Source organism: Sceloporus occidentalis, unplaced genomic scaffold (assembly GCF_023333645.1).
Source record: "Sceloporus occidentalis isolate IW3139 unplaced genomic scaffold, rSceOcc1.0.p SCAF_1, whole genome shotgun sequence".
Taxonomy (NCBI): Eukaryota; Metazoa; Chordata; class Lepidosauria; order Squamata; family Phrynosomatidae; genus Sceloporus; species Sceloporus occidentalis.
In genome coordinates, this window is record NW_028316981.1 from 35,970,095 (window position 1) to 35,983,083 (window position 12,989).

The window sequence follows — 12,989 nt, forward strand, 5'->3', positions numbered from 1 at the left end:
AGAGGCTATATTTTACATTATAAAAGACCAAATTAACATTGAATTGCTCCCAGTGGAAAGTATACCTATGCATTTAAATTGAAGGCTTTATCAAAACTTATGCTGTGTGTACTAGATTCCCTATGGTATTTAAATAGATAAAAACTATAGATTCAGCCCCTCCTTCTTCCCATCTTTATCCTTCAGCAACATGTATGTTCTCAAACCAAGAATTATCTTGTTTCAAAGAATCCATTTCGTTAGACTGATGTGCTCCTTTCACCTTATCACTGAGTACAATTGCAAGCACAGCCTCCCACTGTAGCTAGCTAAAAAAAAAAAAAGAAGGAGAAACAGCTGCAGCAGCATGGCAATAATATCCACAAATGTAACACAATGAATAAAACATTAAGACATAAATGGAGTTAAGTGTAACAAAAGGCTAGAGCATATTGTGAGCCGCCCATGTCTGACCCATGAAAAGACAAAAGGCCCATCACTCTGATTAGTAAATTACCAAGTTATGACTTCCATCATTAGAAGGAAAGCTTTGTGTCTCTCTGGCAGCCTTTGTCTGGTTTTTAATCTTGCAGAGCCCTCTAGTGGGATGTGGATAGCTATTGTATGCCCACCTTTATAAAAAGCTGTTCCTGTTAGGATTAATAATGGCTACTAGCAACCAAGCCAACAAAAGGAGGCAAGCTAGGATGGTGGTTTCCATCAAGAGATAAGCCTGCTGCAGACGTTAGCCTGAAGCTATCCAAGGTGCTGAAAATTATTGGCAGAACAACTTCAGCACCCTGGATAGCTCCTTTCAAGCTCGCTGCTCAATTGACATAGGAAATTCCAAGCTACCACTGAAAGAAAGTAATCATGCCTCCATTTCATGCATGCCTCTACAGTGCCATGGCTCCATCCTACAGGCACCAGCACTCTTTGGCAGAGAAGGCTAAAGATCTTGTATACAACCACCAGGATTCCATAGGCTGGAGTTACAGCAGTTAAAGTGGTGTCAAACTGCATGATTTCTAGAGTGTAGATGCTCACACATTCCTGAGTTGAAAGAATATGCGAAAAGGCCATGGGACCACACCAACTAGCCCCATCCCCTGCTAACAGTGGATGATGCCTCTTCGCACCCCAACAAATATTTTGTGCAAATAAATTCTCTATTCACACAAATACACACACACACACACACACACACAGAGAGAGAGAGAGAGAGAGAGAGAGAGAGAACTCCTTCACCTTGTTTTCCCAATCTGCATTTGGGGAACATAGCAGAAGGAGTTAGTGTACCTTCTTGCACAACACTTCTCACTCTAAGTCCACCAGAAAAGCCAAGGTGATTGCAGGTACAGCTTGATGCTTCTAGTCACTGACTGGCATCAGTCAAGGATACTGAATGCCCAAACATTCCCAGGGAAGATAGAGAAGCCTTTTGCTGGAGATGGAAACGGATCCTTCTTCCCTTAATGTGGAAGGGTGCCTGAACATGTGTAGATGCACCCACTTCAGCCAATGGTGCCTAGAGAGAATGAGCCTGAGATGGTCACATGGCTCTCTATCTCTTCACTTTATTTTCGCAACAACCACATTATTTATTATTGTGTTATGTTTATATCTCACGTTCCTCTCACCTCACAGAGGGGAACCGGAAGAGAGTGACTGGCCAAACTCACTGAGTCAGTCTCACAGCTTAATGGTGACCTGAGCTGGATCTCTCTAGTCTCACTCCAGCCCTTGGATAAATGGACTCCATGGGCTCTCATATGTGCATCTCTTCTCATGCTTGAAGGATCTACATGTGTAAAATTCAGAACATTTAAATCTGTCTGTGAAGTTCTCAATAACTCAGAAACAAGAACCCTGTACAGTATATTTCTGATTAATGAAATGTGGTTGTTTAAAGGAACATGCACACTATTTTACACACAAAATTTAAAAAAAAAACTTGACAAGAGGTGAACATGCTTTTGCGTGAGTGTATGGGTATAAAATGTACATTTGGAGAGACAGGGAGAACAATATGAGAACAGAGAGAGACTGAGAGAGTGTGTGTAAAAGGCTTGCATATCGAGTCCCTGGAAATAGCATCTAATTCTGTAAGCCTTTTGAATGTAAACAACAAATATATAAAACTGGGAAGGGGTGAATAAATTGTTTCCTTGTTTTTCTATTCCTTTCCTTTAAAAAAAAAAGAGAGGGGGGTTATATAGAAAAAAGACAATTCTTACAGAATTAAAATAAAACGTAAATGGCGATGGTGAAACTATCACAGAGTTTTCTTGGCAAGAGATTGATTCAGAAGAGGTTTGCCATTGTGCTCCTTTGAGGTTGACAGTGTGACTTTGCTTGGGCTTGTATGGCTGAGTGGGGATTTGAACCGTGGTCTCCAGAGTCCTGGTCCAAAACTCAAACCACTATGTCAATTGGCTCTCATTTACTTGGCTTACTGTGACATTAAAAAAGCAGTTCAAGGAAAAAGGTGTTTAGTTGCCTCCCCAAGGAGCAATGACTTCACATCAGAAGGGCAAATGTAGAAGTTGATCATACAAATCAACGTTTATATGAAATCATTCTCTTTTTAAAGTGTGTTGATTTTAAGAGCTGTACAGTTAAAATGCATTATCTTTAACTAGACAACAAATCACTTGGGTGTGACTTGAACACTAGAAGTGTGCTACAGTGTGGGCAGTATTCTTATAACTCTCCAAGCTCTTCCACAAACCCACAGCTGCAGGAAAATGCAGACCGCAGAAGAGGCGTAAACATCTAGATAGCTTTCAACATAGATCATGTCACACGTGCCAAAACATGAAGAAGACCTCAAGATTTATATTATTTATCTGTTTATTGAATTTCTATCCTACTTTTCCTCCAGTGGCTTCATGGCTGTGTGCACAGCTCTGCTCCTTCCTAACACTGTGAGGTAGGTCAGCCTGAGAGGGTGTGAATGAATGGCCCATGGTCATGACACAGTGAACTTCATGGCTCAAGAGGCAAGGTTTCAGAAAGTCCAAGGGATCAGAGAAACATGCTTTCACCAGGAAAATCAGATAATCTGACAAAGGATCTCAGTGACCTGCACCTGTTTATATTACCCAGTTTCTAATCACAGGTGCTTCCTGATTATTGAGTGTTTCTCATAAAGCCTCCTGGACCGGCGGAGGCATGTCCTTTCAGACCTTCACTGGCTAAAGGCAGGTACTTCATTGTCCTGCTCATCCATATCTTCTGTGCCTGGAATCTCTGCTGGTAGAAGGCTGGGCTGCTGAGTTTCCTGACACAGAACAGGCTCTGCTTGAGCTGGCAGAGCAGAGCTAGGACCCAGCTCAGCTTCAGGTTCCTCCTCCACCTGGGGCTCATACTCAGCCTCCTCATCTTCTGAGTCCTCAGCCTGGTTGAGCATGACATTGGGTCAATATCTGAGCTGAGCATGACATCTTGGGCAATTCACACTCTCTCAGCCTCAGAGGATGAAAATGACAAACCCCCTCTGAAGAAACTTGCCAAGAAAAACCCATGATAGGTTTGCCATAAGTCAGAAACAACGTGAAGATACATAACAACAAAAAACAAGAACAAACCTTTCAACATATAGGGGAGAAGCCCAGGAAAGTATTTTCCAGTGTGGTGATGTGGTGTGATGTAACAAAATTGGTGTGATTGCTCTAGCTTCCAGTCCGCGATGCAAGTTTTATTAGCATGTTCTAACAGATCCAATCAATTTCTGTGGGGTGGATTTGTGAGTGATATCACTGAAATTATATATTCCCCTCTTCTCCACTCTTTCTCATTACATATTTTAGGCTGTGTTTAAATAGAAAGAGAGACACGGGAGAAATCAGTGTCAAATGACTCTGTGTCTGAGAGTGAATGTATGTTCTTTGTTGTTAACTTAGGAAGCAGATGCTTCTTTTCTCATTATTTTCTTCTAGATTGCTTGCACATTTGTTTGAAATATTTTTCTCAACTATCAGGTCAGAATGCACAGGGAAGCCATTGAAATTCATAAACACCTGGACAATTTCAACAGGAAAGAAGAAACTCTTAAAGTAAACAAAGTTTGGCTACCAGTCCTGAAAAACACCAAAATCAGGACCCAGCAAATGCAAACGAAAACCTCCCAGGGTGAGGGGGATTCCCAGCAGACAACTGATTTTTAAGCAAATGGACATCCTGTAGGCCTTGCCATTCAACAAGAGAACAATACACAGATTAACATGCAAATCACCTCCTCTCAACCAACAGTATATATACACCACTCTCTTCCATTCCAGCATTCTCTAAAGATGCCGGCCACAGCTGCTGGTGCAATGTCAGAAATAAAATATTCTAGAACACGGCCTCATAGCCCAAAAAACGCACAAAAAAACTATTTTCTCATTTTTGTTAGGCTTGACTTAAATGTTCTGATATGTCTGTTTAGGAACTTTAAAGCTACCGAGACAACCCTCTCTGAAACTACCTGTCTGCACTGTGGCAGAGCTGATCTCTTCTTCACGGTCTACCATGACTTCATGTTTCGTCCAGATGTATAAAGATACAGAAAACATATAGCCCAGGGTAGGAACTGGGGGGCCATCCAGATTATGCTGAACTACAACTCCCAGCATACTGGGAGCTGTAATTAAATATCTGGGAGCTGCACAATCCCCACCACTGTTATAGCACTTTAGATTTCCCAGACAGAATGAATGGGAGGAACAGTGATACCAGATTTTCAAATTGCAATCCAGATCCAGACTCTCAACTGGGTCTGCTTTAGACTAACAGATTGGTCCCTGGGTTGGAATGGAGGCCTGTGCACAGTCCATGAAAATGTATGCAGATGTTAATGCACAGCAGCTGCTAGCAAATTACATGTCTTATGCACTATCATTTTAAAAGAGCCAGAAATAGTGCTTTATATTAGGTTTAGATATGAGATTGAAATGCAGTTATCATGTGAACCTCTTACCTTAAATTAGCTTCAGAGTGGTAGTAAGGCAGTAAAGAGAGGCTATAAAATTGAACACTTCTATTTTTCCTGGATAGTAGAGGGGAAAGGTGATGATTTATTCACTACAAATCTTGTTTTTTACCCCGCCCTGTAAATAGCATTTAATTCCTATCTCCACATGTCAGTGTCATGATAATGAAGGCAGAATTGAGCTAAAGGCTCAGATGTGTTTGTGTGCCCTTTGTGTCTCCCTGAGGCCATCCTCCTTCTAGTCACTTTGAAACTTGTCTTGACAACAGGATTTTTTTTTACCCTAGACCTCTGTTCAAAAAAGTGTTTTGCCTTTATGTTCCTAAGAGGGTGGCAGGAGCAGACACACAGTGTCATGGAAGCCATGCCTATTCTGGCATGGTTGGATCAAGCTTGGATCCAATAAAATGGAAGGAAGCATCATGTGTCACACAATATACAATATTTTATACAACTCACAGGCCTTGCACTATGAACCCCAGCATCTGTGGGTGGGTGTGCACATATGTCTGTGAATGTGTTCTGGAAGCACACACTCTCTGTCAGGGATTGGGATAAATGAATGTTTGCCACTTCTGCCTTCCTCTTTCCTCAGTACAAACTTTAGGAGAGCCTTTGGCAAAAGAAAAATAGAGCCTGGAAGAGCTATATCATGTTCTGGAAATTGCGGTCCCTTAAGCAATTCTTCTAACTTCTGGGGAGACTGGCAGAGGCACTGGTAGTTGACAACCCCTATGTATGTGAGATGGTGAATCCACCCTGGGATTTAGTCCAAATTTCAATGAACCATCCAAGGTGCTATTTGGAGAAAATGTTCAGCACATTGGAGAGATCCTTTTATGCTCAGACACAGTGAAGATTCATTGCCTTACTGATGAAACCACCACAAGAGCATGGAGGTAGCTTGCAGGAAGACAGTGGAACACATTCCCTTGGAGAGTGGTGGAGTCTCCCTCCTTGGAGGTCTTTAAACAGAGGCTAGATGGCCATCAGTTGGGGGTGGTTTGATTGAGAGTTCCTGCATGGCAGGGGGTTGGATAGGATGGCCCTTGTGGTCTCTTCCAACTCTATGATTCTAAGAGTACAGCCCTGTCCATTCTGCTTACAAGCTAGAAAAGAGAGTAGAATTAGACTAGTTGTAACCCTGCTTGGGAACATTTGAGAGTGCCCTTAAAAATGTCTGAGAAAACCCCAGTCTATGACCCAGCTGCAGAACTCAAAACACATGCAGATTCTACTAAGCAAGTGTAACAAATAAGCCTGCTCTGACAGATTCACACAACCTCACTTGATGAATTTAAATTGACTACCACTTTGCACTTACTGCTCCCAAGGCTCACTGTATCAAGCCCTCCAATTTTCAAAGCACCCACACCTATCCATTTTCTTATCAATATCATACGCCACCTTTTATCCTTCAGCCTTGTGACAGATTTTGTGCCAACACTTTTCTCGTTGGCCTTTCCAGTTCCACATGCTTCCTCTTTCCATTCTTTATTTGTCTTTTAGGCTTCTGCTCTCAACCTACAACCTAATCTACCCCCCTTCTCTCAGCACATTATCTTACATCTCTTTGGAGTCACATTCTTCCCGCACCTTTCTCACTTAGACCCTACTGTCAACTGTTCTCAGCACTTTCACATCCCTCAGAAAGGCATCAGCATCTTAACCATTTTCATTCTGAACCCTTTCAACCTGACCAGTTAAGAATGTTATGAATATTTTAAGATATCGTATCAGTTGAACTGAGGTTATTAAGCCATCCACAGGAAAGAAGTGGCAGCCCAGCAACAGCTGCTTTCTTTGTTATTGTGTGCCTTCAAGTCATTTTTGACTTATGTCAACCCTAAGGCAAACCTATCTTGAGGTTTCCTTAGCAGGTTTCTTCAGAGAGGTTTGCCTTTGCCATCCTCTGAGACTGAGAGAATGTGACTTGCCCATGGTTATCCAATGGGCTCAAGGAGGGAATCGAACCCTGATCTCCAGAGCTGTAGTCAAACCACTACACCATGCTGGCTCTCACCTGCTTTCTAGCAGACATTAAAAACCAACCAAGTTTAACCCAAGTTTGCTTTAATTTCTCAGAAGAAACAAAATGTAGCAATGACAACAATGTATTACTTGTATATACCTTCAGGCTTCCAGAAGCAATTGCCTTATGGTCATCTATTTTTCATTCATATAACTTTGTCGGCACTTTACAAAGACTTTAATATTAGGTGGTTGCATTTTGAAAGGAGCAAAATCAATCTTAATCCTGCAAAAATGTACAATCAGACTCCTGAATTGTAAAAAGTTGAAGAATTTGCATTGTATATAACAAGCATTCATTGTGCATGCACACAACAGACACCTTCATCTTCCAATCACAGGTATTTCCCCTGGGAGTGGATGGGGATTGAATTTTAAAGGGATGCGATTGGATTCTAGAGACTGGAAACAAATTCCAATGTCAACACGTTTTTGCCACAGTTAATACTCCTGCACTCTAGAAAACTGCAACCAAACTGGAAGGCTGTGTGGAAACAGTGTTTAATGAGACAGGTCTTGTGTATGCCTATGTTTTCAGAACATGTACATTTATTTTGCTCATTAACTGCAGCTGGTGGTATGTTTTCAAGAAATAAACAAGCCATTCCCTTTACAAAAAAACAACAACAGAGAAGAGGTTCACCATGGCCATCACCACTCATGAAATCACCACTCTTTGCCACTCCACAACATTTGATCACCTCCTCACTGGATTCCCAGAAGGTGGACATTTATGGGTGAAGCAGTACAGAAAGCAGGCAATTCACATACTGATTGATATTGTTTATGCCATACATTTTCATTACAAAATGATGATAATTGAGATTCCTAAGAGTTTCAAATTAAAATGGTAATTAGTTTTTTAAATAAGATGATCTCGGAATGATAACAAAGCAGACAATTCAGAACATTAAAAAATAATTTACTAAATGTTGAATTTCTGTATAATTATTTTGAAACACAGCAAATAAGAAAGAGTGTGGTGGCAGGACAGCAATGAAATGATCTGTTAAATATTGCATCATGCTCCCTCTCCATTGCTTATGATTTACGTTAACATGCATAGATGTACTGGCATAACTTATTTTACTTCCATAGCTGGCTTCAGGGATTTTTAGAAGTGAAAACTCAGAGGAGCTTTTAAAATTCTTTTTGCCTCCATGGTGTTTCTAAGAATTTCCACACTCCAGGCTCCTCCTATGCTGTCTAAGCTTTCTACAGGAAACATTCACATTTTCCATGTTTCTCAAAACAGTCAAGATGTCAAGACATTCATTCTTTCAAGTATGAAAACTATGAGTAGATTACATGATTGCTATAACCCTAATCAACCTTTGCTCAGCAAAATAGACAGAAATAGAGCTTGAAACATTGGCTGGAATGCAGTTGCAATTCATAAACTAGAGTTACATATGTGTAACTGATTTGTATTCACAAAGACCACATATTCAGGATCATGGCACTATTGCCACTATCATTAAAAAAATCCCCAAATCTTACTTTAACAGCTACCTGTTGCTGTGAGTGATGGAGGTCTGATTTCTCTAACTGATCAAGGTGCAACAGGCTAATGTTGCCAACCTCTTCTCAACAGCAATCTCCATGCAAAGAGGAAATACAACTGGGACCCTGCTTCTGATTGTCATATCAGGGATCACTGGTGGGAAGGTGTAGAAATATCACTCTTCTGTGCCCCAATGAACAGGAGAAGAGACCTCTATCGCTCGTAGTGGCTGATGGCTATTATCACTGCAGAGACCAGGCCAGGAAATATTACTTCGTTAAATTTGCTTAATTAAGTAGCTGATGATCTTGGCCATTCTTTTTGGAAGTATTCAGTATTTATTTGTTGTAACTGTTGTGAGCCTTGTGTTCTTCATGTTACCCATTACTTCTTACTCACCATTTTATTGAACTCAAACTTTATTAACCAGACAAAAGCCATCAACTCATTGTTTTAAGAGGAACGGTCGCTTTTTAGTTACAGTCTAGTTATAATGTTTCAAGAGTATCATATAAATTCAAAAATGCCTCCCCTACCCCCCCCCCAAAAAAAAACCTTTTAGAAATAATAAGCAATGCTGGAGTGCTACATTAGGTGAATGCAAGTAAAAATAATGCAGTTAGGCCCTCCCCAGCCCAATGTATTATAGGTAATGTCAGTCAGTACAGGTGACTTCCAAGGTTATGGCAAAATAGATACCATGAGGCTGTAAAGCCATGCATCATCCCTGTCCTGGGGTTGCACATCCCCACCTGGCCCCTCACATGAAGACAGTCCACCTCTGCAGTGTAGAGAGGCTTCTATCTGTTATGGGGCTCCCATAGAACAAAATTAGGGTTTAAAAACATGTGGAGTGTCCCCACAGACAAAAGGTTCATCTTTGTCACATGTAAAGTTCATACTCATTACATAAGTAGTCAGGTAGCCCTGTGCCCCCATTGTATCCATACTGCCAGTGCCAATACAGGTGAGTTAGCACCTTTCAGATTTATCTTTCCTCATGGTGGGTAGCCATGAGAGGAATTCAAACTTCTGTTGTGTGCCTTCAAGTCATTTCTGACTTTTCTGGGACTGAGAATGTGTGACTCACCTAAGATCACCAGTGGGCTTCCATGGCCATGGTGGAACATTCATTACAAATTAACAAGGTGGTATAATGCCACTTTCTCAAATCTTATAGCATTAGGTCATATAACAAGTCATGGGCCCATCTTCAGTATGTTATTCGTGGATTTGTATGTAGTTTTATGGGACAATATTATGAAAAACTGGCACCTCTAAGAGATTCCTTAACATACCAAACCCATGGGAATTGGCCATAACTTGATCCTGCGTTTGCTTACATAAGGACCTAGGTGCAATCTCAGCTAAAGCAGATATGGTAACAAATGATATGAAATATCCTGTCTAATAAGCTGAAGAGCCACTGCATGTCAAAGTCAACAATGACCACAGCTATATCAGTGCTAGGATTCTGGGAGCTGAAGTGTAAAAAAGCAACTTGCCTAAACTCTGGTCTGACTGTTTGCTAGGTAGAAGACCTTCCAAGGGACAAGATTGTTTTGATGGGCTTATCGATTTACTTAAACTGTAGGCACTTGGCAAGCTTCTCAGGAGTGGTCATTCCATAATTAAAGGAAATTACAGAAAAGATCTGACATTTCCCTGCAAAAGAGGAGGTGATCCAGATATTTGTGTGTGAAAATTGATTTTGAGTCAGACACACCAAAAGAAACATAAAGCTCTGTAAACCACTTATGGTCACCAGCTCCCTCTATGAAGGTCTGAGAGCTGGGCTTTGGCTGTTTGATGGAATGCTTATTCGGTCTATATAATTGTGCATATAACCATTAAAAAGCCTCCCATAACCTCCTCACAAAGGAAACCAAACCAGTTTAAGCACTGTGCCTCTGGAACTTCTTACTCCCTCTCTGAGAAGCGAGGAGAGTATAAAATAAAACATAATTTGACATTCTTTGTCATGACACTTTGCAACACTTTTCTCATTTAGTTATGTAAAAACCCTACAATTCCAGTGAGGCTCAGGAACACTAGCTTGCTAAAGGCATTTAGTGATCTTCATATGTTTACATGGATGTGAAACTGAGGACTTGCAAACTCAAATACAGCACTAGACAACGGGGTTTTGTAGCACTTCCTCAGATGCACCTTTGCACTGCCCCTTGGGAACAGCATCCTGCTGCCCCTTTCAGCACCAGATCAAGGCTGCAGCAACTGCATGCCATGGCCCTAATCCAGTGCTTTGCTGGCACTAAAAGGAACAGCAAAATGCCACTCCTTTTAGCACCAGCAAAAAGGCGCCCTTGCCACCACAGCAGTGGCTTTTCGGCACTCCTTTGGAACCTTTGGCATGATGCTGGCATGGGGCAGCATGGAGGTGGCATGGGGTGGCCGGCATACATACACCATGCCCCCACATCGCCCCCATGTCAGCAAATAACACCAGTATGTTTAGTCCCCAGTCTACAAAACTTTGTGCTATAATGCCTTTCACTTGGTTAATCTCAAAGGTGTTACAAGATCCCTTTGGATACTGATATCCCAGATTAACATGGCTATGTCTCATATGCAACACTTTAGTCATTTTATGACCCTGAGGTAAAAAAAATAAGGAAATACTAACTGTGGCTAAAAAAGCCCAATGTCTTCTTCCTAGAATTTTCACATGATTCCAACAGTTTTAGATTGGCATTAGGAATGAGAGATAACACCACAGAGGAAAAAGCCTTCAGCATGCCACTAGCTCCCTCAGTACAAGAAGGGAATTTGGTGAGAGATACAGTCTCTTCTTTTCTTCACCACTATGAATCCTACTGTTAGTCCCAATAAAGTGTAGACCCACTGAATCAATGGGATTGATCTCTATGTTCACCATTCAATAGTCAATGCAAGAGCTCTAGGATTGAGACTCATGCCTATGATTCTGGCCTGTGGGCACAGCCCCACCTGCTGCAGCAATCTGGAAGATCCCCCATTTTTACTGTTTGGGGAAACACTTCTGATTATCTCTTCAGCTAGGGAAACTGTTCATGATGCTGTCTGATTTTTTCATGCCATAGCAGGGCTATGATTACACCAACTGCTTAAGGTTGTTACAACCATTCACAGAAGGAATTTATTATATTAAAGTAATCAGCTTATCACATTTTAAAAAAACTAATCAGTGAAGTATAGACAGAAAACAATCATGTTCCCCCAGTCATCTTTTGGAACATATTCTTGGTTGACTTTGCTTTTGGCTACATAGAAGAGATAAAGAGAAAATCCCAAATCCAGAGGTGTCATGAATTTGCTCAGAAAATTGTCCTACATAAATTTGAAGTCTTAGCAATAATTCATCTTCTGTTATTGTGTGTATATACCTGTGTGTGTGTGTGTCTGTCTGTCTGTCTGTGTTCATAATCCCCTTTTGTCTTTTTTCACTCTAACCCCCATCCTGCTTTTTGGTGCTTTGGTTGTAACACATTGTCAAATAGCTTCATCAATTATCCATGGTTTCAAGAGCAGAATCTAACATTCGGCGAGTGTTATTAATTGGCCTCAGCAGCACATAATGAGTTTAAAAGCTCCTACCTGGATGCCCCCGGGGATGGTGGCTGGTTGCGGACAACAATTTACAGCACACCATTAACACATATGCCAGGAACAGCCACTGAGCCGGAAGCATTGATTTGGCACAGGACCTCATCCTGCAGGCAGGAGGGGAGGAAGGAAAAAAAGAAAGGAAGCCACTTACTGAAGGGAACGATATATAATTTGCGAGTCATGTCAAATCAAAACTCAAAAGCTGCAAGCAAGGAGGCAGGGAAGCCAATGACAAGACTGAAAATTAATGGAAATGTAGTACTAAAAATGTAATACTTAAGAGAGCAGAATCACATTCACAGCTAAACCATGATCAATTTTCTGCTGCCATATTTTTTAATAAGAAGGGAAAGAGTAGAGTACAAAGTTCATCCCCACCCTCCTGAGAGTCCTCTGTGCAATGCCTTTGTTAGGTTAGGAATATGAGCTGGATTTATTCTTATTCATCATGAGATCTCTATTCGTCCTACCTGCCCAACTGCTTTCCCTGAGAAATAAAATAGAAAAGAACTGTTTCAGGTAACATTTTGGAAGAACCAAATTTAAATTCCTGCTCATCGACTGATTGGAATGGGGAATTTAAACCAGCATTGCCAACGATCTTCTTCTGAAATTAGAAGAATCTCAGATTATCTTCCAATAGGAGAGGTAACTCCACAGACAAAAAAGCCTTCTGTGTGTCAGTGCCTCCCATAGCACACAGAGAAACTTCGGACTGGCCACAAGTCATGGTGGCTATTTGCTACCTCCAGAATCAGAGGCAAGATGTCTCTGTAGACCATCGACAAAAGCAGAAGAGGGCTTTCAGAAGAAGAGCCATGATGCAGCAAAATGCCAACAAGTCTTGTAGCACCCTTAAGGCTAACAGATTTATTGCAGCATGAGCATTCAGGG

At 41.2% G+C, this 12,989-nt stretch overlaps 1 protein-coding gene across 3 annotated transcripts in view; it reads right to left on the reverse strand.

Annotated features, from left to right (window-relative positions):
* The window catches only part of LOC149321307 (chemokine-like protein TAFA-4), a 167,967-nt gene that overhangs the window by 88,989 nt on the left and 65,989 nt on the right, over positions 1-12,989 (reverse strand). For all 3 annotated transcript variants that reach the window (XM_089494982.1, XM_089495129.1, XM_089495058.1), the window contains exon 3: positions 12,084-12,199. In XM_089494982.1, the coding sequence (XP_089351108.1) occupies positions 12,084-12,199 (116 nt within the window). The remainder of the gene's footprint in view (positions 1-12,083; positions 12,200-12,989) is intronic.